The following is a 25,760-nucleotide window of genomic DNA, read 5'->3' on the forward strand; positions in this document are numbered from 1 at the left end:
ACAAGGCACCAGTTTGCGCTATGTAGGCAGACGCTCTATCAAAGTTAAAGCCAAACGAATATTATTACTTTGTATAACCTATGCCATAGCATTATTAGGCTATTCAAGATTTGGCCATACCATTATTAGACAAAACAAAATTATGCGAAATAACTTTTTACTAAAAGAGATTTATGCCATACGATTTTCGGCGAAACGAGACTTTGACCAAACGTTACTATGCAATATGAGATTAGGCAAATAAATCTTATGCCAAAAAAGGTAGAACCCCGTATATGAATGTGCAGTATTGTTTTATTCTAATACAATATATTTAATTCCAGGTGGTTTCGGCATGAACTCGATGGGCGGCGGCATGACGCAGCAGCAGCAGATGCAGCTGCAGCAGTCGCGCCTGCAGCAGCAGCAGCTCGTGCAGCACCAGACGCAACAGAGGTGAGATACCAATACAATACAACTTTATTGAAAAACACACAACATAAATTACGTTACAAAGAAAGAGTAAGCACAATAGGCGGCCTTATCGCTAAAAGCGATCTCTTCCAGACAAAATTTGGGTGAATAAAGACTTACTTATCGAACGGATTCTGAGATCCCACTAAACTCGCAGTTTTAATCAGAACACTAAAATAGCACTTTCCAAAAAAGGAGTACTTTATGTAGCTTTCGTTAAGAATGGTGTAATTTTACTACAAATTAAACATTTTTCTTCCAAGAAAGTATTTGTATCTATATGTTCTTTATTTTTAACAAAAGCTTCCAATGCGAATAAATGCAATGTTCTCTGTAATGCGAATTCCGGACTTTATACCGTTCTAACATTTCTAGTAATGAATAATTATATTTTGAATTGCAGAACACAAAACCAACAGCAGTCCCCGATGACTCACCTCTTGATGCAACAGAACCAAATGATGAATGTTCAAGGACAGGTTGGTACATTACATTTAACGATAACATCTCAGTACTTGCAGTGACTAACTCGGAGATTAGTCGAAGGTTGAACAATCCCGCAAGGTGAAACAGTATACATGCCACGGTCACCTCAAAAGGACCCTGAAACTTTTGTATTGACATCATTTGTTGTTGTTAGAGCTTTCATTGTTCAGTCTAAATAATGGTACGGAAAATAAATCTGTGGCCTTTAGCTCTTAGGTAATTCATTTAAATTACATCTTAAACAGTAGTGCGAAAATATTTTAAATAATGTATATATTTCATTTCAGATGCCCAACATACACATGAGTCAATCGCAGAGTATGACGATGCAGCAGGGTATGGGCGGCATGGGCGGCCACCAGGGCAGCCCGATGCAGGGGCAAAACGGACCCATGCCGGGGCAGAACAGTCACATGCAGGGTCAGAACGGCCCAATGCAAGGGCAAAACGGCCAAATGCAGGGACAAAACGGTCCAATACAAGGACAAAACGGTCAGATGCAGGGGCAGAATGGTCCTATGCAAGGGCAGAATGGCGGCATGCAGGGGCAGAACGGCCCCATGCAGGGGCAGGGCGGGGCCATGCACGCGCAGATGCAGCAGCAGGGCTCGCTCATGTCGTTCCCCTCGCTGCACAACACGTCTTCCTTCACGGGGCAACCGGCGGACTTCAGCCTCGACTTCCTGGACAACATGCCTTCCACCGACGCCAGCAACCTCACCGCTCAGGAACTACTCAACTCATTAGAAAACTCATTTTTGAACGACCTCATTTAAAGCGGTTTTGCTTACTGTTGATGTCTTTATCACACCTGATTGGCCCATTTTTACAGTCAATTAGCGGAGTACTTCCACGCGGCCTCCTGTGTCCGTCGGAGATACTAAACTGTGACCAATATTTAACCCTTACGAGGAAGACCAAATTATTAGAGGATTAAGATCCGCCGTAGCGCGGGTGTTGGACATTTCGATTCTTTATTGTTCGAGTAGTGATTCTTGTATGCCATTTTTCTACTCTTCCTAGTGTCGATCCATGCGTACGCATTGTTTTATAATCCTATTTATTGTGAGAATATCCATTTCATAGTATTTATAGTGTCATTGTTAATATTTCTTCTGTAAATATTTTATAGTAGTCTAAGACGTTTGTATAATAGTAATAATTATGGTGAAATAGTAGTACTTTACAAATAATATCCCAAAACTCCACGATGTATGAAGTCCTAATAGAGTCCTCATTTGATATAACTTTATATTTTAAATAGCATACTTTATTTTATCACGACTATATTTTACTATTTATATTTATTTAGAAATCATAACTTTATCGTGACAAGCACAAAAGACATTCAATCACATCATTGATTTGTTTTAACTTCATCGTAAAATGCACACAATATTAAATTGAATTTTACGTGATTTTTATAGTGATTTAAATGGCAATTCCTTTACAACAAGGCCTCCAAAATAACCTATTGATATTCATGTCTAAATTAGTCTTCACTGAGGGAAAGTATCGAATGCTTGCCCGACTCCAAGGAGCGTCTTTCCGCCTAGGAATGGCCAAATCTGTTTAATCGTACACAGTGCAAATGTATTTTTTTTATATAGTTTTAAGTTTACTGTAAGGTCATTCCTGTACCTAAGATATATTGTAGCATATACTGTGATGTTGGTCTCAATCTTCAATAGGTAATATTATAGCATCAATTATTATTATACATAGATAGATTATTGTTGGCATTAGGTATGGTCAGGTCTAGAATCGTTATTGTTAAGGATCTCATATGTCATTTATGCGGGGATTTCGGAAATCTTGAATATACACAATGAAATATCGGCTTACATATTTATATTTAAGTAATGCACAGTTACTTATTCCTACGAAAATTATGTTTAATCTTATATTAAATTGGGGTGGTTTTCTGTTTCTTGTTGTTCAACATTATCAGAATCAATATCATAATATATTATGAACTTTTTGGTATAGTGAATAACTGGATTGCTTTAGATATATTACTATTAATATATGTACGTATATATATGTCGTTGACGACAAGACATAGAAAACGACCCGTAGATACCCATCTTAGTATAAAACCTCCATTACCTTTTGTTACGTAATTATTTTCGGTATCACAAAACTATAAATTTTATTTATTCAGTATTTGTTTGAATGCTTACGAGCCCGTGTGGCACTTGCAAATTCACTTGGTAGATGCAAAACTTGTTTGTCTATTTAAGATAAAAAATCAGATTTTAAACAAACATGTACACTTGACTTCATAAATATGCACAGATATAAATTTTCTGAATTTATTGTTTTATAAGGTTAAAAAGTGAATTCATGAGTATTTATTTGTTCGACTGTACCTAGATGTTTAGTGACAAAATCTAGTGAATTTGCGGCGCTAGCACATAAAAGACCAAACGGAATCACCATTCATAGCATCATGTTATAAGTAATTACCCACTATATTGTAATAGGTTCAGCTCTCTGTACAATAACAATAGAAAGCCAACTGTGAATGAAGGGACATTCCAGAGCCATTGTTAACAATGTTTTAACTTTAGGACCAATTTTTGAATGTTCTTTTGAAAATAATATTACATATTGAGAAGCTGTTGTGTTTTAATTTTGACCTGCTTAGAAATTTTAGAAGAATGAATCCCTATAATATACTAATCAACTACTTAATGACGGTTCTGACGGAGGAAACACTTTGGAGAATACTCACATTGTATTCAGCAAGTTTTCTGGCAAGTTATGAAACTTATGGCACACTGAGCATTAATAGAGAACCTTTTATGGCGATGATTACTCAAATATCTTTACCATTACCACATGATCGAGTCAGCTTGGTGCTTGTACAAATAGTCTGAGAACTTCTCTAGTTTCCTCTCCAAAGCATTTATCTCCGCCGCCAAATCTCATACCATTTCATTGGGTTTGTTGTAGAAAATGCGAGGGTTGCGAACTCGCGGGCTGTAGTAGTTATTGGGCTGAATATACTTGGCTGTGATTGGCTCCTCGTGCATCGAACTCATTTTGCTTTCGTAGATGTTCTCATTGGTCTTATTGTCTATGGTTTTCATGATGTACGCGTGGATGTCCTTCCGCTTCCTCTTGAGTCGGATGCAGGAGAATATGGTTGTTAGAAGTAACCCCAGCTTGAGAAGAGCGACGACGAACAGCGCTAGTAGGAATATCATGTACTGCTCCTGATACCAGTCTTCCACTTTTCCCAAACATCCCTGAAAATAAATTATTGAAAAATTAGTAGATATACTGATAGACTGACCACCATAGAAAGGGGTGAATTATTGTTATTGTTATGAATATTTTAGGTACCTACGTGAAACAAAAACTATTTCTGTTTTGGCTAACAAAGTCTCAGTCGATATACTACATATTTAGTTAAGTTTTGGTCGACAGATCAACTGACTCCTAAAACTAGGTCATATTTCATCTGAGAACAGACCTAATTCCAGTTAAACTGCAACTAAATACAAATTGCAGTTACCTGAACATGTCTAAACGTCGGGTTCGGCTGTATGTCCTGGCAGCGCGACTGGTTGAGGGGCAGCGGGTTGAGGTAGGATCCGCTATCTCTGTCTTGCACGCAGCAGCTGAGCGGGACGGAGAGCCCGCGCGGGCCGAGCCGCCGCAGCTGCCACATCGACATGTCGAAGTTACGCGCGTCGGTCATGCCGCAACATTCTAGCTGAGGATTTGATTAAAACGGATTAAGTATTCAGAACTTACAAATTTCAGATGGCTTGATTCAGACGGCTTGAGGTTTGGAAGGAGATCTATGTGGCTTAAGACTTAGCCATAGCCAAGGGCGTACCCAGGTAGGAGCAGGGGGGGGGCAGCTGCCTCCCCCTAGAAGATAAAATAAACGTAAATTTTCCTTACATGTGGGAATTCAAAACGCGTTACTTACTGTGCGCAATATGAAGTGTTGGAAACAAAGTATATTTTCTTTTTAGTCAGATATTTTGATTTAATATTCTTTTATCTATAATGTTTCAATATAACCCGACCGACCATCATCTCGGAACAGGGTATGAGCTGCCCCCCTCTAGCTGAAATCCTGGGTACGCCCTTGGCCATAGCCAAAATGTAGGTATGTTTTGCAATGCTTAACCTATTTTGAAGAAACATTCTAGAAATTCAAACAACACACGTACCTATTATCCAAACCAAACACAGGTCGTAAACCGCCAACTGCATGACACGGACGTACCTTAAAAGAGAGGACTATCGAGGGATAGTTCAAAGAAATATAACTCTAACCTCAGTCTGCGCCAGGTCCAGCGCCGCAGTAAACTGCTCGTAGTCGGGAACTCCGTAGTACGCCTGTAACGCCCCGACCGCGCCACCGCGCGCGTTCTGCAGCCCCACGCAGCGCGGCCACACTTATACCAACCACAGCTTTTGTTTTACAAGGCTTTTATATGTATAGGGGAGGTTGCTATAAGCTTAAATAAAAATAACCCTAACCTCAGTCTGCGCCAGGTCCAGAGCCGCAGTAAACTGCTCATAATCCGGCACTCCGTAGTACGCCTGTAACGCTCCGACCGCGCCACCGCGCGCGTTCTGCAGCCCCACGCAGCGCGGCCACACCGCCGCCAGCGCGCCGCCCGCGCACTCGCCCGTCAGCAGGGTGAGGACTAGCAGGAAGTACTGGTGGTGGAGAAGAGATTTAGTGACAGTGGCTTATGAATAAGCAACTCAGGTTAAGCAGAATTTGAGTACCTATTCACTGTGATGGGCTGAATTGTCATTATGTAAACTTAAAGATGTTACTCCATTAGAAATATTAAAAACACAGTAAAGTTAAGTTTAAGATACCTACTTACTTTAAAGTCCTTAACTGAGAGCATGACATTGATGGATCTTTAAAATGTTGTATGATAAAATGGGGATCCTGAATTTAGTAGGTCTACCCAATTTGTTCGGTGTTCTTATGAACACCAGGTCTTTGAAAAAATAACTAAGTAGGTAGGTAATTTAGAAAGTTTTGACTCCTATTGATATGCTTATTGCAGCTATTGTCCACTGTGCGGACTGTATTGTGTCATATGCACCACGTTTATAAAATAAGATACCTAGCTACATACATCATGTTGCTAGTGTTATTGTGTAGGTCTACATAACTGGTACCTACATACATATGTCATATCCACATAAATGTAGGAAGATCATAAATTCAATTAAGCTGCTGGAAGTATTACATATTAGATTACAATACGGAACCGGCGAATGCTACATTAACCTTGAAATTTGAATAGGCAGCTGATAATAAATCCAATTCACAAAAGAGTAGGTAGGTACCCATACAAAATATATGTACTTACATACGTACCTAATAAAAGTAACGAGGTACCTACCATGCTACCAGCATCACGACGCGCACGCAATCATCAGCATGGCAATGTCGTTGGTCATCTACCATCTCACAACGACCAACACAATTTTGCTATCAATCAATAACAACTTCAATGACGATAAAGGACTCACTCGTGTGGTCTAAAATAAAGTAAATCAACCATCAAACCACATTCAATAAAACGATGCTAACTAAACAAGATACTCACAACAGTCAGTATAGAATACCCGGGCATATACGTAGCCCAGCACCCTAGAGCCCCGACGGCGCAGATCGTCAGCCCGGCGGCTAGCAGCGCCAGGGCCAGGTAGTAGAAGGGGGGCTGAGGTAGGCCGCCCTCGGGCGTGGCGAGGAGCTGGCTGAGCAGCACCCGCCGAGTGTCGCAGAGGAGGAGGAAGCCGCATACCACTTCCAAGAAGCCACACGCCTGTGGGAGGGGTTTGTGAGGATAATGTTTGGAAAATGGTTTAGTACAATATGTATACACAAAACGCAATTCGTCGTAAGAACTTATTTGATTTGTGTAGCCAAGTCTAGGTGCAGACGAACTAATTAAGGCAGGTAACATGGAAAGTGCAAAAAGGTACAAGTAAGTACTAAACGAAATATATCTGTGTATATTTTTTACATTCATAGAGCAATGTGTTTACTTAAAGTTTTAATTGGTACTATGCATTTGGTAAGTTTAAATTTAATATTAATAGGTACTTACAAAGAACACGGTGTTAAAACAGCCAAACAACACTTTCGGCATTCTGTATTTTACGCACTTCATGATACGTTCACACGCACTGACCCGCTCACGACACTCCTGGCTACAGCACGGCACCAACCATAGCTTTGTTTATATTATAACACTGGATGTTAGCAGACTGTATGCGATGCGCAGGCGCCGGTATATTGTCAGCTCGCGCACACTCGTGAATAGATTCGTCGGTTTTGGGGAGATACGCTCTGCCGCACAGGTGGGGTGACTAATAATTAAGGCAGTTTTGTTTGAACTTATGCATGAGTAACTTTTTATGCGTAAAAACGGCGGAGCTTCTCTGGGCAGGTGTTCGTGAATTGATGAAATGTATAATTGTGTGGATAATAATAATAAGAGAAAGTTTTGATATACTTAACAAGTATTTCATAAAAATATTATATTGCAAAAAGATATATGATTTTTGACATTTTTGAAATAAGTAGTTAACAATTTTATCTTACTTTAAATAACTGTAATATAATTAAAAGTCGATATCCTTCTTCTTGAACCCTCCACAAGAAACTTTCGGCGTGGCGGTGATATCATCTTGTTCACGCTCGCTCGACTCTTCAAGTTCTGAAATTATACAAGTAACAGTTAGGTCATTCAACTTTAGGCGCTAATTGTGCTCAAATACTTTAATTAGTATAAGTAGATTACCTGGCGGCAGATGGAGTTTCTCAATATTGAACTTTTTCCTTCTGAGCTTAAAGGCCATATCCAAACTGGGCGGTACGAAATGTACCAATGAGTTGATAGTAGAGAGTTTCGTAACATGAAACAATCCGTTGTAGTCTTTGAAGACAGGGTTTGTTTCTCGACTGGAGCCGGCGAATGACTCCAGCCTCACTGCATTATCTACTGAGTACAGCAGACTGTTGGTAAGGCTGATATCCTGAAATAGGAGCAAAACGCAATTATAAATAGGCACAGGAAAGGGAGTACCTGCTTTTAATTATTAGTACATAAGATATTTTTAAATGTGTTTTACTTACATCAAACAGATGCATTGGCATGGTGATGTAGGCCACAGCCGTGGTATCTCTAAGTATCACCCTCAGACAATACATGAACTTCTGCAGATCTTTCCTATAGACACTAGTATCATCACCACTCTCATCCGCTGTCCACACTGGGGAACCCAGGGATTGTATGCTAATTCTCAGGATATTTTTCTTGCTTTTACCACCTATTTGGTACTCTTCTTTGCTAACCAAATTCTTTATGTTGACTAGCAAGTCATGATAAAGGTTGTTGTTGAAACCTGGAATATAGTTTAATAACATATAAATCAAATTGCTTTCAGAACAAAAAAACTTACATACCTCTAATCATGATATGAGTACATAAATCAACTTATGTCTCTACCAAGCAATTGAACCTACACAGAAACCCAACTTACCACTCTTCAATTGCTGATTATCTGAAGGGTTCCAATAAGTGATGTTGCTATTCTTGATGGTTTCAGCATCCACATGCTTGCTCAGATCAAAGTGGTGGCCAAAGTTAGAGGTGGCTCCAAAAGAGGACTCTACCGGTCTGAGGCTCTCATACCTCCAGGCAATCTTCATCTTGTCAATGCCCTCGGTTGGAAGCCCCGGCTCCTCAGCTGGAGGGGCTGTGGTGGGGATTGGAAGCTCCTTGACCTGTGAAGTAAAACATAAATAAACTTATCATTTGATTTCTTGTCATCTTTTTACTTACAGTAAACCCCAATACTTAATTTCATTTTGCTAGTGTCTTTTATCAATGGTGTTTAAAAATATTGAGTTTTTTCAGTTTGAAATAGTGGCTCTGAAATTTCTGATTCTGACATCTTGGCCAGGGTCCCAGTTGGAGCAGATATTTGTCCTTTGGTTCTAGGTGTTAAATATTGCCCTTGTCGGCTATTGCCAACCTGCATGGCAGTGTGGAGATTATGGCATTGTAGGTTTTTTATTATTATTATTTTTTATTTATTTATTAGTGGTAGTATTTATTGGTGGAGGCTCATGTCCTGCTATTTACTATGTATGTGTGTTTGAAATTAATTTTACTTACAAATTCTCTGGAATCTTCATCACATGAAGCAATGAACAGTGCATGTTGGCAGACAATTCCTTCAGCCAAGAAGTATTTACTCAGGACTCTACAGTAGTTTCCCAATACATCTTCCTCTATAATCAGATAATTCAGAAAAATATATATTCAAATTGTAGGTATGATTATTATTTAAAATGTGAAAATATAAACTAAGTACTAATGAGATGTAGCTTACCAACTAGAAAAATTGAACTTGCCGGCAGACCGCCTCCTGAAAAAGATGATTAATTATAAAAAAATACATATCATAGGATCTTAGGATAAATTCAACTGAAACAGATCTTACCAATGATGTGATCTAAAGATGGAATACCGGTAGAAATAATGGGTAAATTATTTTTTACCTTTGTTCCATTAATACTAACACCTAAGGCTTTGTGGAAACTGGTCATCATGAGCTTTTAATCAAAGAAAAGGGTTTATTTACAAACAAAACACATGTTTTGATTCTTTCTAACCTTAATTTATTGATGTTGACATTGATAATTTGACAGCATTTTCACATGGGAAAATCGTTCGTTATAAAACTTAAAATGATCCAAATAACGCTATATCTTTGTTTGCGTGGGAAACACAACTTCAGCAGGTATCCCATCACTAAAATAAATATTAATCTGTGGCCTTTGTCGATGGTACAATAGTTTTTAAAATTTTGTGGTGACGTTTTTCTGACATTTCTTTTTAGGTTGGATGTGCATTTGTGATTGTATTTTGCACATGTATTTCGTTATTTCTGCGGTTTACTTGAATCTAATTGATTATATTTGATTGCGTGTATAAATCACATAAATCACCATGCAGGGTCCAGCCGTTTTTATGGAAATATCGCTCGAAGATCAGGTTTGTTGTCCATAACCTCTCTCACCATTTAGTACATCAAGATGAATGAGTTTATAATGAATTATTAAATGGATTCCAGGCGCAGGAGCTCCGCAAATACTTCAAGAGTCTTGGAGCTGAGATATCAGAAGAAAAATCCCCAAAAGGAATAGAAGATGATTTACACAAAATTGTCGGCGTTTGTGATGTTTGCTTCAAAGATGGCAACGAAGCCGATATTGAAGCCATTCTGAACAGTATTGTCTCCATCATGGTCTCGGTATGTGTAGTTAGTTACTAGGTTTGCTATCAATACGAACTTCAATAACTATCTCTCTATTCTATTGCAATAAGTTCTGATTTGCTTACAGATTCCATTGGAGCGAGGAGAGAACCTTATCCTGGCTTTCAGTCAAAGACTTACTAAAGCGCCTGGACCGAAACTCGGTATCATCGCCCTGCAGTCGTAAGTTTCAAAGTACCCAAATTATTCTTCTAAAAGCGGAGGTAGCTCAGTCGGGTAAGCGTCCGCTTCTCACGCCAGAGATGCAGGTTCGAATCCCGGCGCTGACATGTACCAATGAGTTCTTTTCTGAATTTAAGTACAATGTATACCATCGCTCTTACGGTGAATGAAAACATTGTGAGGAAACCTGCATATCTAGATTTAGCACATCTAGATATGTGAACCCACCAACTTGCACCCGCAGTGGACCAGCGTGGTGGGGAATGGTCCAAGCTTAGGAAGGCAGTTTAGACCTTGGGGATATGCACAAAGGTTCCATTTGAGAGAGCCAGGTGCAGGTACTGACACCCCCACAGAGAATAGAATAGAATAAAATAGAATTCTTCTAAAGGTAAGTATTTGAAGGAAATAATCTAATTTTGCCGTTAATTTATATTTCCAGTTTATGGAGGCTCTACAATAACCTGGAAGCCAACTCTCCTCTCCGCTACCATGTGTACTACCACGTCATTGAGCTTGCGTCCCGTGTGAGCTGCGTCACAGAAGTGTTCTCCGGAGTGGAACAACTGAGGAAAGAGTTCACCGCGAGCCCCCCCTCCAACGAGCAAATGCAGAAACTCTACCGATTATTGCACTCAGTGCTGAAGGATAACAACAGGTAAATGTGAAGTTGGTAAATTAAAATATTCAAAAAGATGTTGGATATGTAAAAAAATATATACTGTAGATAAGAGAAAAGTAACTGTATGAAAAGCTGCAAAGTGAGAACCAAAAATTACAGTGAAGGACAAATGTGAAGCAAGTAGGGTTTCGTTTTTCCCGACCTTTTTCTGTTCCCGGGAAACGGGAATTATTTTGAAGACTTCCCGGGAATTCCCGGGAAACGGGAATAAATTTTAAATGCTTGGTTTTGCTATTTTTGGGTATTAAAAGTCTATTAAAACTCTTACAATTAAATCAAATATAGTTTTATCACTCGTATAGGAAGAAAAAAGCAACAGTCAGATAAATTAACAACCAAAATTACATATAATGATTTGTTTTACATGCCAAATAATTTGTTTTTCTTAATTGTAAATTAAACAATAACAAATGTATTATAATTAATAGTTTGAAAATAATATTATTATGACATATAAAATTAAAATAGAAAATTAATTACACTTGAGGTAATGTTTTACAAAAATTAATTCATTCAACGATTTATCGCTCAACCTACTTTTTATTTGGTTTTTTCTATGCGTTAGTAATTTTATAAAAATAAACGCGGACATAAAAAAAATATGACAGGTGTCACACTAGTGTTAGCTTTTACATATTCTTTGGTCACATAATGTAAAAGCCAGTACAAGCCGATCAATTGTTTGGTTTTAAATATGAGGACCAACAAATAAATAAAGATGAAAATATTGAATCAGGAAGAGGTGAACAAAGTGATGTAGATGAATCATTTATCTTTTTAGAGTAGGTAGTTAATAATGTAAATATTAGTTTGTAAGTACCTACTCTAGAAATAATGATTTGCATGCTAATATAATTTGGCTAAACATGAGCACTTTTCGATAATATTGACATCTATGTAATACCATGTTTTACGCAAATAAAGTATTCTATTCTATTCTATTGCAATGCAGCTGCGCGAAAACAATAACACGTATGATTTTCCAATAATTGACAACAAAACCGAGTTTCTGATCGTAGACGACAAACCTGCCGATATTTTTTTTGGTTTAAGGTAGGAGAAACAGATAGATAAAGACGAAAACATAGCACAAAATCGATTAAAAATCAAACCCGGGAATTCCCGGGAATGCTATTTTTTTCCCGGTTTCGGGAAGGACCAATTTCCCGGGAATTCCCGGGAACGGGAATTCCCGGGAAAGCGGGAACGAAACCCTAGAAGCAAGGAAGATCTGATTGACCCTCACACAATGTAACAATAATGTAAGTAATTTCTATAATTTTCATTCCAGTGAGTTAGCTGCTAAAGTGATGATTGAGCTGCTCGGCACTTACACTGATGAGAACGCCTCATATGCCCGTGAAGATGCCATCAAGTGCATTGTGACGGCGCTGGCCGACCCCAACACCTACCTGTTGGACCCTCTGCTGTCACTGAAGCCCGTGAGGTTCCTTGAGGGAGAGCTCATCCATGATCTGCTCACCATCTTTGTGTCGGAGAAGCTCACCAGCTACCAGGCTTTCTACCAGAACCATAAGGAATTTGTTCACTCTCAAGGTTTGTTGAATTTGTATCTGCTAAGTTATTAAGTAATTTGTAGATGGCAAAGGTGGAAGTTGCATATTTATAGATTTTCATTGTAATGGTGTGTGTGAATAGTAGTTAATTCTAATAAGACATATGTTCCATCTAAGCTTATAAGATTATTCTAAATAGTTCATCTATTGGTATTTAGACTGTCAATTCATAAGAATCCAATATGGATAGACAAGGTCATAATTTTGTCTTTAACCTCATAGCAGCATAGAGAAACTTCCTATAACATTTTTCACTTTTGCCGTAATAATAGAATTTACTCTCTTTTCCGGAAGAGGGGAGTGGATTAGAGGGCTTACCTCTAATATTTTTTATTAGATGAAAAATTGGCTATTTCCTTATTTCCAGGTCTGAACCACGAGCAGAACGTAAAGAAGATGAGGATCCTGTCGTTCATGCAGATGGCGGAGCGCAACCCCGAGATCACCTTCGACGAGATCATCAGCGAGCTGCAGATCCAGGATGAGGATGTGGAGGCCTTCATCATTGAGGGTGAGCAGTGTTGGGTGCTTTCTAATAAGAGTTCAGCCGATTAGAAAAAAACTCTTACTGGAATGGTTGACTAGAGTTTACCAATAAGATTTTAGGCCAATAGTTTATACATGATATGTAAGTAGAAATACTGAAGACAGTATGATATCGCCATAGGATATACCTAGTACCTACATTATTTTCTAGATGATAAAAAATATTTATGTTATTTTAGCTTACTTTCCCATTTCCCGACAAGTTGCCGTTCGGCTCTAGGTCTATGTACCAATTTTAGCTGATGTTTCAGTAAAATAATGAATGTTTCTACTCCTTCCAGTACTGAAGACGAAGTTAGTGCGCGCGCGCATGGACCAGGCGGCGCGCACCGTGCGAGTGTCCAGTACCATGCACCGCACGTTCGAGCGCGCCCAATGGCAGCAGCTCAAGACCGTGCTGCTCGCGTGGCGCGCCAACGTCCAATCAGCGCACGAGGCCATGAAGTCCGTCACCGCAGCACAGCTCGAGCTCAACGCTCCGCCAGCTAAAGCCTAAACCGCGGCCACTGATTGGCTTAATACGTATTGGGTTTTTCACCATGCTGCAGTAACTGCAAATGTTTATATTCCAAACTCTGTAATCTGTCTTGGTCTATTTTCGCATTATTGTGAATTACGGTTCTAAATTCAGTGAATAAACTTATTTAAGTTCATATGAATGCGTTTCTTTATTTCAGTAATTTTAAGGTTTAGTATATTGAGTGCATCTTCCAAGTTCTGTTTTTTGAAATACAGAATAGCACAATAGCATAGCATACGGCACGCAGACTGGCATAAGCCTAGTTGTCAAAGAGGTTTGGCGGAATTTATAGTAAACAAAAACTTGAATTATCAAAACAAGTTCTCCACTGCTTCCCGGCAATCATGGACTTCGACTTGCCAGCAGGCAACTCTTGCCTGCAGCGTATATTCCGTGTGTTTGTATGTGGTGCACTGTCGCTGCTGTTGGGCATGCACCTCTACACCTACCAGTGGGGGCGGTCATCATCTGAGAGTTTCACTGGGGAGTTCTCGGACCTTAAGTATGTGATTATGCAGCTTACTAGGGGACTGACGGAGGTAAGTAATATCCTTTTGGGTGAAGGTACCTCTCATTATATGTAATGTAGGCAAAACCTTACCGATAGCACCGATACAAACGACACATTTGTAACACGGCTCTTTTTCGGTGGCGGCTTTAAAACACATATTGTTCAAAAGCTTTATAATCCGTTAATGGTAGCTTTACCATGTATGTCTATTTACATAGGTACAATTTATCATCAAGCAATCTAGTAGGTATACCTATCCCTCTCTCTCTGAAGGTGAACCGCAAGCACGAGCGTCTCCAGAGCGAGATGGAGCGTATTTCACAAGTCCTCCCCGGCGTGGCGGCGGCGGCGTCGCGCGCGCGGGCGGCGCTGGAACCTGCCATGGCCAGGAGCGGCAGCGAGAAGTCTTTTGAGATCGTGGACTTTGATCATCAGGTGGGGGTCTTTAGCAGTAGTAAGAGGCATAAGACACACGGCAAGTCGTAACATAATTCTAAAATTTTAGTAAGGTCCACTCGACAATTCTTCCTGCACTGATCGACGCCGACGGTTAACGCTTCTTCAGGGCTTTACAGGCTTAACTAAATTATAAGTAGATAATTATTTAGATAGCCAGTGCAAGAAAATGGAAGTGCTCTCTCAGTCTCTCTGAAATCGATGCTATCGCGATTTCAAAATAGGTACCTAATATCCCGTATTTTCACAACTCTTCGTGCAGTCAGGTTTGATACCTGACTGCACGAATAGTTAGAGTTCTGTAAGTTACACTACCAGCATTCCTTCAATTTAACGTAATTGGAGCCCTACCCCTTCTACCAGATGATAGACTTCGCCCTCGAGTCGGCGGGCGCGCGCGTGCTGTCCACGGGGGACACGGCGGACCACGCGCTGCCCGCGTCGGCGCTGGGCTGGGCTCTGCACGCCGTCACGTCGTGGATGTGCAAGGAGTGCTTGGGAGCGCGAGCCATGTTGAGACCAGGTACTAACCTACTAACATTTACGGATTACATTCATAACTACTTAGATACGCTCACGGATGTAATCCCCGAAAGCGTAGTCAGAGGTGACTCGGAAGCGACTACATCATCATAAGAGCATAATCCTAGGCTTGCTAGGTACATTGTACTGCTACCTAGTTTAATAAGTAAAATTGTACTAATCTGTATTGAAACAAAAGTGCGCCCACTGAACCCCGGCCATTAATCGAAACTCGGAACATCGGCGCTTTCGTCAGTGTACCTACTAAAAGATGCGATATTCAGTAATCGGTTGAATGTGTGTTACTAACGTTATCTTGTTAACTTCTGCCAGAATGTCATACTACTTAATAATATTGCCCATTTCCAAAAGACGTATATAGAACTAAAGTTGTGGAGAATGCCGAGCTGAGTCACCTTCGGGCAACTTACTATACTTACCACTTTTGCAATACCTGTGTAATTACACAGGTATAAGTACACGATGTTTCCTACTTGTTTATGATTTCCAGGTTCCCTGCCGGGCGAGTGCTGGGCGTTCAAGGGCGCGGTGGGCGAGGCCACCGTGCTGTTGCTAGGCACCGTCATAGTCTCCGGCTTCAGCATCGAGCACATCCCGCCGCAGATCGCGCCTACCAAGTGAGTTCCATTATCTGCGTGCTCATGAACCTACTACCTACCTACCTACCTAACCACCTATATATTCAAGAAGTTGATTTAGGAACTTTTTTTAGTACCAACCCTTACCACTTTTGTGATCGTGATCGCATACGTTGTACGTCTGGATCTGCGTGAAAACTACCACCGCCACCCCTATTTCAGAGAAATATCATCAGCTCCTCGGCACATAACACTCGAAGGCTTAGAAACGCCGACCGACCCATACCCGTTCGACTTCGGCAGTTTCGAATACGACATCCAGGGGAAACCCATTCAGTACTTCGAGGTGCGCAAGCGGCCGCCCCGCGGGTACAACATCGTTCGCATCAAGTTCCTATCCAACTGGGGCAATCCTGTCTTCACGTGTGTGTACCGAGTCCGTATCCACGGCAGCTTGGCCCCGGGGCAGGGAGTGCAGTATCTGGACGAAGCGCAGATTGAAAACGAATAAGTGATTGTGTTTTGTTTGAGTGACTTTGATGCAGGGCAGTGAGTGGGATCAAAAGTGTTGATTTAAGAAATATTTAGATTGGATAACAACTGTTTTTATTTTCAACCTTTACCGAAGTTTGGAGTAACTCGAACTACCTACCTGCAGGCTTTTAGAAATTATTATAAATATACGTTTAGCCTATGTTTCTATAGATCACCATAGATGCCAACTACCTCTATCTTACAAAAATGGATGCAATAACTCTCCCGTCTCAAACATATTTCATGTCCATATTCACGTTGGCAATCCTTTTCAATGAGCATCCACCGTGAGGCCATTAGGCCAGGTGCCGCCCAGTTGCGTCCAGCATTGTGTCCTTGCACAAAACGAGAGAAAGCCGAAACCAAACAGTAGATGTTAATCTGGGTGTCCGGCAGCCAACGATATAAAAATGCTCCATTGTTGAGCACAAAAGGTACAAAGCACATAAATTAACATGAGCAAAGTGATCATGATGCCCCGCGGCGTCCGCACTAATGGGTTACGAACTGGACTCTGTTACTTATTCTTTTGTACTCAGATGGGATCAAAGCACATGGACATAATATGAAAGGATGTCATTTATTATGTCTCGAGAAAAAGCTTTTCGGAGTAATTGAATATTAACATTCTTACTAGCTGTTACTCGTATGAAGTATATACTATACCTATCTACACAATTATATTACACTAAACAAAACTACGTGTTAGAATGTTAATATAAGTATCATAGTATTCATTTCACCTTACTCGCATGGTTTAGATAACACAATTGTGAGTTGAAACTGAACAACTTTACTTCTTATATACCTACTCTCTATCTACTTATATTTAAAACTTGTATATGAAGTGAAAAAAATACTAAATGCGTCGGTCAGTAAATTAAAACTTTACCGCATAATAATTTTGGATGTTGCGATTCCAAATAGATACAGGTGAGCTAGTTACAATGCGAATTAAAAAAATATATATTTTAGCATCTGCACAGCATTCCTGAACAAAAAAAAGCGATTGCTGAGTATTGAAGGTTGGACATGCAAGAGAAAGTCTTTCTTAGAACATTTCAATCTTCCTGACTGGAGTGGAGACAGCGTAAAATCGGTTCCATCAGCGGCTTCCACTGAATCAAACTCTCCATAAAGTAGATTGCTCGAGTTTCGTTGACTAATAGGTTCGGGACATAAAGGGTAAGGACGTCCAACGTGAAATTTATCCTTTTCTCTGCTCCGCCCACGAACAAGTACTCGATATTAATGATGGGGCTCAGCCCGAATGTGTCCTAGTCTCTCCGTGACGGTTATAAATGACTTACATTTGTGTTCTGATTCGATTGTTTGTTCACCTTTCGGAAAAAACTTCGCCATTGTTAATCTAAGTATGGGTATAAGCTATGATTTTGCCTATAATTTTTGACTCGGTGTAACACTTGCAAATTTTCAGCCGCCTCTGAGCTTTTCCTGAAGCTACAATTAAGCTACGCGGCTACTAATTGTTCACAAGTTCACTGTAGTCTTGCAATATCTACGAGACGATTTGAAGTAAAAAAGTTTACTGCGTAACTATAGAAAGCTTATCTTTCAAATACTTATTGCTATGCCACGTAACGAAAACTAAACCTTTATTTATGTCATCACAAGCCGATATAAAATTCTTGAGTATATTTTATAAGCGCGACATCGAAACAGAAGTTTCATGTTGACAACAAAACACGCACACGCTTTTAAGCTCGCGTGAATGCGTCGCTATGGAGGCGGATGTCGCACACAATGTCGCATCCGACAAATATTTGACAATATTTAATAAATAGTTTCGGGCTAACGCTCGTCAAAGGAGTGAGCCAGTAAAGGATTATTTGTAATAGTTTAATGGTTGTATGTGTCTCTGTTGCTGCTCGCCGGAGCGTGCGGGTTGCTTCCTCGTTGAGGACCGTGCGTGGGCCAAGCCACATACTTTGTTATACAGATAGGCATAGAGGTAAGTAAGTACAAGTTTCAGAGATTAATTACGGTTTTTCTTGTATTATTTACATATGTTTTGCTACTGTAAGAAACAAAACTTTAATTTCATACCTAATTGCCTATTTTCGGTAGTAGTGATTAGGTAATTGATTATGAATAATTATGAATTACATCAGTTAGTGATGAAGCTATTACATTCCTATTCGATTACGATTATTAAAATAGGTCTAATATACAACAAGTCTTATTTTACCTTACATTATATTTGGATATTTCCCATAATTATAATACGCTCGCCGTTTGCACTTGCACCACACATTCAGCTTTTTATACAAGCGTAGGTGTCGTCAAGGGATTCTTTTCAAATGGTATCTGAGTATTGTTTGTACGGTTTTGTGCTCGACGTAGTTATTGATAAATACTCTCGCGCACGCACCGCTGACTCGGCTAAATAAGGACTTGAGGAAATGCGATTTTAACAACGAAAACATGCGAAGTACGGCCATTGCTGGCGGTCCGCTGCCTCCGGCGTAAAGGGTTTGTCGAGCCTACCCTTTCGTATTTTTTACTATTTTATCCTCAAGGCAGTTTTTTCGCCCTACGTCTCCTATTTTGGCGACATTTTATTGATTTTGTCCCACTGTGTACCTATTACATTGTTACGTGTTTCTAGTTCAGTGGATACGAAATATAAACTTAACAGTTGATTCCACTGAAGATAGAGCTCACGTGAGGAAAAGTGAAATAAAGGATAGATAAGGCATTACATTTTCAATTTGCTGTCTTTTAAAACCTATAATTTGGCAAAGCGTTTATCTCATTAGTTTGTAACGACAAAGGGATAGTGGGGCAGGTACGTCCGTATGGCGCGATCGGCCCTTCATAATTTAGAAAAAGGGCCATTTATTAAACAAGAGCCCTTGGCAATTATTGGGCCCGGCTCGGCACATTCGCTACCTGCTGACAATTTGCCATCCGCCTTTGTCTGCGGCGTGGCGCCCTAAAGGGTTCTAATTGTAAATGTGCCGTGTAACGATTCCACCCTTTATTCCCTAAATTTCTTTTTCGCGGTGGTTAGTTCTCTGGACGCAATATGGTGCATTTTTTGTCACGACCGAAGGTTACCAATTCATTGCTTACACATGGTGAAATTTCTGTAAGTTTAATTTTGGGTTTTACTTTAGATTTAAGTCAGATATCATTAATTTATTGTATTCACTTACGCTTTCTACTAAGTATGTTATAGAAAGAGTTGGTATTTTTTCTTGGAGGCAGTAAGTAATTTTCCCGTCCGGTTTCACAAATATTAGATCCTACGATTCCTACGTCGCTTATCCTACATAATTATACGTATTAGTTGCTAATATCAAACAAACAACCTCGTATCTTATATTTATAATTCTTTGTATTGTTATGAAATGAATCAGACATGTAATAGTCTTTCTCCCCCGGGAGCCATAAACCTACGGGTGAGTATAAAATTACCGAGGCGAGTGTCCAGCGGCGGCGGCGGCGGCGGCGGCGGCGGCGGCGGCGGCGGCGGCGGCGGCGCAAACACAGCAGCGGGCAGTTTGTCCGCAAACAGCGGGATCGAATGAATATGGACAAGCGTGTTTGCGGCGGCGATCGCGTTACAACAACAAACACAGTGTTTGTATCGGCAATCAGCCGAGACGAGACGACTCTACCGACCCCGCTCTAATGTAATGCAGTCGTCATGGCGACCGCTGCACTCGCCCTCCGCCGCCAACATACGAGAACCCATAAAAAACAAAAAGGAAAACAGAAGGCACAGACGCACTCACCCCGGTTCCTGTCTGCGCGAATGTCCAGAGTTCCCTTCTTTCAAACATAATTTATGGTCTTGGGGAAATAAAACATAAAAAATAGAAAAGGAAAAACGACGGCACGCACGATAAAAAAGCTCCTGTACTCGTAAAAGCGGTTGCGGGTGGGACGCGGGGTGCGGGGCGCGGGGGCCGCCCAGCGGGCGTAACCCTTCCGCGCGCCCGCCCGCCCCGCGCCCCGCGCCGCCGCCGCCCCCTCCCACTCGCGAGGTAAAGGGTTAGGGAGCGCGAGACTCATATACCTACACGTCTTTCAGTAGCTATATTACGTTATGTATGTTAGGTAGGGTGTAGAAAGTAAATTCCCCGTACACCACTGTCTAAATGTATTTATTGTAGTCTTTGCTTTCACTTTTGTGATGCATCTTCGTTGTATAACTGTAGCTATAGTGTTTATAGGTACATACCTTACCAAATTATTTCCAACATAACGCAATGTATTTGCCATATGACGCGAGGGTTGTAGAGATGGACAATTAGATGAATTTTTTTGCGCCCCTCGTGGATAATAAACGAGTATGGCGGAGGGTCAGCGGCGCGGGCGCTGGTTCGTTATCACGCAGTAGTAACGAGAGTTTGATGTAAATGTGTCCGGTGGCTGCGGGATGTGCAACTCACGCACCCCCCGCGCCCCGCGGCACCCTCCTGCACCCTCCCCGGCGAGGGTCACTCCCGAACTGGACTGTAGCTTACTTTTTATTCTATACTGTAGCAACTCACCTGATTTGATCACTAAACTGTGTCATTAATGGGTGTGTTAGTAGTAAACCACTCGACGTTTAGGACCCGGTTTTGACTGCTGGTTAGGCGGCGTTCAGAGCATAATAAACGGATATTTACATAATGATAAAGCTAACAATATCTAACGTACTGAAAAAGCACGTACCTATTAAACGTTTAGTGTACATATTTTGAATTTTGGATGTAGAAAATAATTAAAATATCCCACATGTGTAGAGAGGAAGCGCCCGGCGCGGCGTCCATACGTCTCGCCAGGGGAGATCTTCGCACTAAAACACATACAAATAGTTAAGTTTGGACTTTTCTCTAGAGATGTCCATTACAAGCTCTGGACCGAAAAAAGGAGGATGTTATAAGTTTATTATAAATATTTCGGTATGTCTGTATGTAGCTCGACAACGGATAGAATGATTGCGGAAAAAGTTTGTTTGGTTTTAAAAGTATAGCTTTCTTCCTAAAAATCACTTCGAATTAAAAAAAATATATAAGTATTCCCTTCAATTTCATCGTAATTTTCGTCAGGTTTTTACTTTAGTTAAACATAAGTTATTTATTTTACTGGCACTACAGAGAAAAAAAATAAGGATATGATAAAATATCATTACCTACATATCAAAATAGACGCATTTTTCCTGAAATAAAAATGACATATTATGTATCTAGCCTATCTGAAACCTAGTTAAACATTGTGAGATATGGCGTTTCGACTTTCTCCGTGTTCGGCATCATAAGGGTCACAGGGATAGTTAAATAAAGTCCATTTTTCTCTCCACCTTTAGTTTGCAAGGTGCGGGTGCCTATATAAATAGAGTGAGTCGCCCGCGCGCCTCAGTTGTAATATCACCATGCAGAAATGACTAGGTTTCAGATAGGCTAGATACATAATATGTCATTTTTATTTCAGGAAAAATGCGTCTATTATGTAGTCTGAGCCTATCTGAAACCTAGTTAAACATTGTGAGATGTGTTTATTATCGCATGGTGGAGAGAAAACCAACTGTGACCCATAAGCTACTGATGAGTATATCAGTAGATAAATATTTGAATCTATAAATTTATAATGCATAGATTTCTAGGTAGTAGATATACTAAAAAGAAAGGTATAAGTATACATAAGACTTAAGTACTTCCTTATTATTCCTGACTTGTCAGAAAGTTATGGAAGGTATGTACCTATTCATATAGGTAGGTATTATACATATGGATACACACAGCGCCTCTTCGAAAGCAATACTTATAAGTAATTATTAATCAAAATCTTGTTATTGTCAAGGCAATATTTTTAACATACACTAGCCGAATGGATGGAACCAGTGAAATACTTTGCAACAATATTTAAAAGCTGTAAAATGTAGAATATCGATCCAGCCCGCTGGGGCTCAGGCCAGCACATGCTGACTAGGGTATGTAATTCTGGACTGACCTCAGAAATGCAGCAGCCGACCCTGGAGCCTCGTGGACCTGCTCAGTCAGCCCCGTACGACGACACGGCCTGCAACACCTGGCGCGGCATCTAGTCCTTGGAACGAGGAGTGGTGCTTGAAGGGAAGATAATTTTACTAAATATCTCAGCCTCATCAGCTACTGGAAAAGATTAGATGAAGGCTGTGACACTGGCGGATAACTAAGTATTCAGTTTTTCAAAACACGATGCAGGTCACCATATTCATATTCTAGATTGACAAGTAACACACAGTCTAATTTTGTATTCTAACTAACTCGGCGGTTAACGAGTTCCTGTGCAGTCCTACTAGGAAGGAAAGTTATTTTATAAGCCTTTGCACCGATTTTGTGGGCTACTATCATTCTGTATCATCATGGTGTGAATATTATGAGCTCTGGCAGCATTCCTTGGTAGATGACATCAATTAATAAAGATTGATTAACACAACAATAACAATTATAATAGTTTATAAATGAAACCCGGCTAACATGTCTTAACTGGGTAAGTAAATGATCAGTCATGCCACCAGGATAAGTAAAATGTTCAGTACTTCATATGAAAAACATTAACAAGGTCACCTTTAGGTATGTTCGTCAACACTAAGGGTAGGTCCCGGCCAAAACCTTAATTTAGGCTTCGCCTTGTTGCAACTTCAAAGGTACGTAAGTAGGTACACTAGGTACCTACTTACATTGTTGTAGGTTAAATTTTAAAACCATTAAGTCAACCAAGACAACATAGCTCGATTAAATAAAGATGGTACGTAAAGATGTTAGTTGTACCTGATCAGACCTGATGCAACGACAGCCAACATAGACTCTCTAATCTGTGGAAGCAACAATCATGGTGGCGGGAACATGGACAGTTGGACGAGCCACCTCGAGCCTGACTTATCAATCAGAACTGACAGTTCGCCAACAGCAGATAGCTTGCGGCTATCTATAGGTAAACTTAGGTAGTAAGCTATACCAAAGAAAAAGTCCTTGGACATCGATATGACAGTGGAACGGCGAATAACTATGACATTCTTCAAAACAAAAAGGCTTGTTGTTGATACCCAGCTAAGGAAGGTTACCTACTTCAGCGACCTGATATTGCATTCTGAAAGAACTGCGAAGAGTTATGACTAATAATTATTACTTATTTTGAAAGTTTTCAGCAAACTCTAATAAATCAAGCAGCTACCACGACGCCACGTCACCACTGCCCGGTTATAACTCTGTACTAGCTTATTAGATATATATACCAGAGAGCTCCAATCAGATGCGAGTACAAACATTTTACTTGGTAACTAGTTACGTAACTAACTGAAAGATCCATAAAAAAGTTGAGGATTACTCAAAATGGAATTGTGAAAACGGCACGTCTGCACCAGTCAGTCTAAGAAGTTTCAGCAGATACAGTGTTGAAAAATAGTTATGAAACGTTTGCGCCAGAATCGAATTAAAAATACATTTTCATTGAGAAGCCGTTTAGGCATGAATAGGTACTTTCATCCTTTGAATTGTGCTCCAAATGATGAATTCATAGAAATTTAATGACGACTGCCATTGTTTATTATCTAGCCCAGTAATTTGAGTAAGGCGGCGGCTACACGTGATGTGATACACAGTACACAGTAGGTATATGCATGTTCCCAGAATAGTGGAAGTTATAATTTTACCAAAAGGTAGTCGTCTCGTGCAAGAGCACCGTTACTCGATTTATTCGATACACAACTATATAGTAGACAGCTGCTGCGTAGGAGGTTCACGCATTTTTCAACAAAGAGCTCGGATACACACTCACAATCCACTGGGACATAAGGAAGACAGCTAATGTGGTGCCACTCAGAAACCGCGATGACACTCTGATCATGATCATGACAGTAGGATCATAATAAGTTCGGTAACTTGAGAAGCGGTATGGTATAGCAACAGCGACTTTCACGAAATCAGGAATTAGCTCAGTGCTTTTAGGTTGAACACTCGCCGGTGGGATTCACTTTGCTCACAGCCGAGAAAAGAAAAGACTCAAAGCTGGAATCTGCCGATGTGTCATGACACTTAAAGATAGTGTCTGGGGGGTCACTTTATATGACGAAAAACGAACTTTCAATGCACTGCGGCGCGAGCCGCTCTATCTGTTTGTATGTATTAAACGTGCCGATTGAGCGACAGCTCTCGTTCGTTCGTTTCTCATCAGTATAGAGTAACGCTCCTGTACTTACCGTGCGTCACCATTCCCATGAGCAGTCCAATGATCTTTAGGGAGTTTAGAACAAAAGCTGCATTAGACAGTTTCTTCAGAAGAGACATCGAAATAAAAAATAAAAAAAAAATTGATTGCACAACTATCCCCAGGAGCAGTCTACAGGTCACTTTGGGCAGTTCAGAAGAAAGCTGCTTTAACAGGATACCTCAGCGGAGGCATCAAATTGAAGTGCTATAACACTTTTAGAAGCGGTGCACGTTACCCGATTTGTCGTCATCCATGCCGATGCGGCTACGGCGACTGCAGGTGGTTACTCAGGCTTCGTTGGTGTGCCCTTGTATGGCTAACATGACCAACCTTGGCAGTAAACGTTCGTCTGCATATGCCAAAATCACTGATGAATAGCGCACGTTACTCGATACCTTCTAGATAAGTCACTCATAATGATGGCTGATGACGATGATGACCGTGCTAGCAATAGTGCAGGCGTTTCCGCTGAGCATAAAATCTCTTCCCCGACAGGGGGCGTTTGGATCTGGCAACCAGAACTGGAGTGCCAGGTGTGCGCAGCGATGCAGGTGGAACAACACAGCCGCCAGGGCAGGAGTGCATGGCTGGGTCTATGCAGCGATGCAGGTAGCACAAACCGGTGGCCAGGGCCAGGACCGGGTGTACACTGCGATGCAGGTGGCACAAAACGGTGGCCAGGGCCAGGACCGGGTGTACAGCCGCCAGGGCAGGAGTGCATGGCTGGGTCTATGCAGCGATGCAGGTACCACAAACCGGTGGCCAGGGCCAGGACCGGGTGTACGCTGCGATGCAGGTGGCACGAGACGGCGGCCAGCGCAGGAGCACAGGGCCGGGTGTATGCTGCGATGCAGGTGGCACGAACCGGTGGCCAGGGCAGGAGCGCAGGGCCGGGTGTACGCTGCGATGCAGGTGCCACGAGACGGCGGCCAGCGCGGGAGCACAGGGCCGGGTGCAGGTTACACGAAACTTCAATTTCACCGAATCGGCCTGCCTACCCTCAGCGGGTAGGTACCGGCGGATCACATTACTCGCCGCACATGCCACAATGTCCCAACATACTGAAACTCGGAGCCACGTGCTTCCTGTAAAAAAATCCTATGATGGTCCTGGAAAGCTCCTGTTTGTAAAGCCTTACATAAGCTATAATCAAGTG

At 41.0% G+C, this 25,760-nt stretch overlaps 5 protein-coding genes across 5 annotated transcripts in view; 3 read left to right on the forward strand and 2 right to left on the reverse strand.

Moving 5' to 3' along the window:
- The window catches only part of LOC105389593 (neurogenic protein mastermind), a 42,914-nt gene extending 39,355 nt beyond the window's left edge, over positions 1–3,559 (forward strand). The window contains exons 7-9 of the mRNA XM_048624802.1: positions 324–435; positions 857–932; positions 1,227–3,559. Of these exons, the coding sequence (XP_048480759.1) occupies positions 324–435; positions 857–932; positions 1,227–1,715 (677 nt within the window). The 3' untranslated portion in view covers positions 1,716–3,559. The remainder of the gene's footprint in view (positions 1–323; positions 436–856; positions 933–1,226) is intronic.
- A 152-nt stretch (positions 3,560–3,711) lies between these two features.
- On the reverse strand, positions 3,712–7,411 carry LOC105389605 (CD151 antigen). The gene is made up of 5 exons (XM_048624803.1): positions 7,047–7,411; positions 6,543–6,761; positions 5,446–5,628; positions 4,463–4,663; positions 3,712–4,193 (listed from the first exon to the last, which is right to left on the reverse strand). Exons 1-5 carry the CDS (start codon positions 7,107–7,109, stop codon positions 3,870–3,872), a joined length of 990 nt encoding a protein of 329 aa, XP_048480760.1. The 5' UTR covers positions 7,110–7,411; the 3' UTR covers positions 3,712–3,869.
- A 115-nt stretch (positions 7,412–7,526) lies between these two features.
- LOC105389594 (elongator complex protein 4) lies at positions 7,527–9,650 on the reverse strand. The gene is made up of 7 exons (XM_011560736.3): positions 9,451–9,650; positions 9,340–9,375; positions 9,123–9,238; positions 8,485–8,728; positions 8,078–8,346; positions 7,743–7,977; positions 7,527–7,658 (listed from the first exon to the last, which is right to left on the reverse strand). The coding sequence occupies exons 1-7, from the start codon at positions 9,557–9,559 to the stop codon at positions 7,564–7,566; spliced, it is 1,104 nt and encodes a 367-aa protein (XP_011559038.3). The 5' UTR covers positions 9,560–9,650; the 3' UTR covers positions 7,527–7,563.
- Positions 9,651–9,822: 172 nt separating this feature from the next.
- Positions 9,823–13,907, forward strand: LOC105389595 (eukaryotic translation initiation factor 3 subunit M). Its single transcript, XM_011560737.3, has 7 exons — positions 9,823–10,004; positions 10,084–10,263; positions 10,355–10,449; positions 10,892–11,107; positions 12,423–12,688; positions 13,076–13,219; positions 13,536–13,907. Exons 1-7 carry the CDS (start codon positions 9,960–9,962, stop codon positions 13,748–13,750), a joined length of 1,161 nt encoding a protein of 386 aa, XP_011559039.2. The 5' UTR covers positions 9,823–9,959; the 3' UTR covers positions 13,751–13,907.
- A 211-nt stretch (positions 13,908–14,118) lies between these two features.
- LOC105389606 (SUN domain-containing protein 1) lies at positions 14,119–16,478 on the forward strand. The gene is made up of 5 exons (XM_011560748.3): positions 14,119–14,313; positions 14,559–14,720; positions 15,105–15,264; positions 15,775–15,901; positions 16,085–16,478. Exons 1-5 carry the CDS (start codon positions 14,119–14,121, stop codon positions 16,371–16,373), a joined length of 933 nt encoding a protein of 310 aa, XP_011559050.3. The 3' UTR covers positions 16,374–16,478.
- Positions 16,479–25,760: the final 9,282 nt, after the last annotated feature.

This window comes from Plutella xylostella, chromosome 13 (genome assembly GCF_932276165.1).
Source record: "Plutella xylostella chromosome 13, ilPluXylo3.1, whole genome shotgun sequence".
Lineage (NCBI taxonomy): Eukaryota > Metazoa > Arthropoda > Insecta > Lepidoptera > Plutellidae > Plutella > Plutella xylostella.

Excerpts from the sequence above, each read along its gene's own strand:
- LOC105389605 (XM_048624803.1), bottom strand. The coding sequence starts at position 7,109 with ATGAAGTGCGTAAAATACAGAATGCCGAAAGTGTTGTTTGGCTGTTTT. Across the intron at positions 6,762-7,046 it reads GTTTTAACACCGTGTTCTTT|GCGTGTGGCTTCTTGGAAGT; the intron begins GTAAGTACCTAT and ends CCCCTCCCACAG. Across the intron at positions 4,664-5,445 it reads TGGACCTGGCGCAGACTGAG|CTAGAATGTTGCGGCATGAC; the intron begins GTTAGGGTTATT and ends TCAAATCCTCAG.
- LOC105389594 (XM_011560736.3), bottom strand. The coding sequence starts at position 9,559 with ATGATGACCAGTTTCCACAAAGCCTTAGGTGTTAGTATTAATGGAACA. Across the intron at positions 9,239-9,339 it reads AAGTTCAATTTTTCTAGTTG|AGGAAGATGTATTGGGAAAC; the intron begins GTAAGCTACATC and ends ATCTGATTATAG. Across the intron at positions 7,659-7,742 it reads GAAACTCCATCTGCCGCCAG|AACTTGAAGAGTCGAGCGAG; the intron begins GTAATCTACTTA and ends GTATAATTTCAG.
- LOC105389595 (XM_011560737.3), top strand. The coding sequence starts at position 9,960 with ATGCAGGGTCCAGCCGTTTTTATGGAAATATCGCTCGAAGATCAG. Across the intron at positions 10,264-10,354 it reads TTGTCTCCATCATGGTCTCG|ATTCCATTGGAGCGAGGAGA; the intron begins GTATGTGTAGTT and ends ATTTGCTTACAG. Across the intron at positions 10,450-10,891 it reads GGTATCATCGCCCTGCAGTC|TTTATGGAGGCTCTACAATA; the intron begins GTAAGTTTCAAA and ends TTATATTTCCAG.
- LOC105389606 (XM_011560748.3), top strand. The coding sequence starts at position 14,119 with ATGGACTTCGACTTGCCAGCAGGCAACTCTTGCCTGCAGCGTATATTC. Across the intron at positions 14,721-15,104 it reads TCGTGGACTTTGATCATCAG|ATGATAGACTTCGCCCTCGA; the intron begins GTGGGGGTCTTT and ends CCCTTCTACCAG. Across the intron at positions 15,902-16,084 it reads CCGCAGATCGCGCCTACCAA|AGAAATATCATCAGCTCCTC; the intron begins GTGAGTTCCATT and ends CCCCTATTTCAG.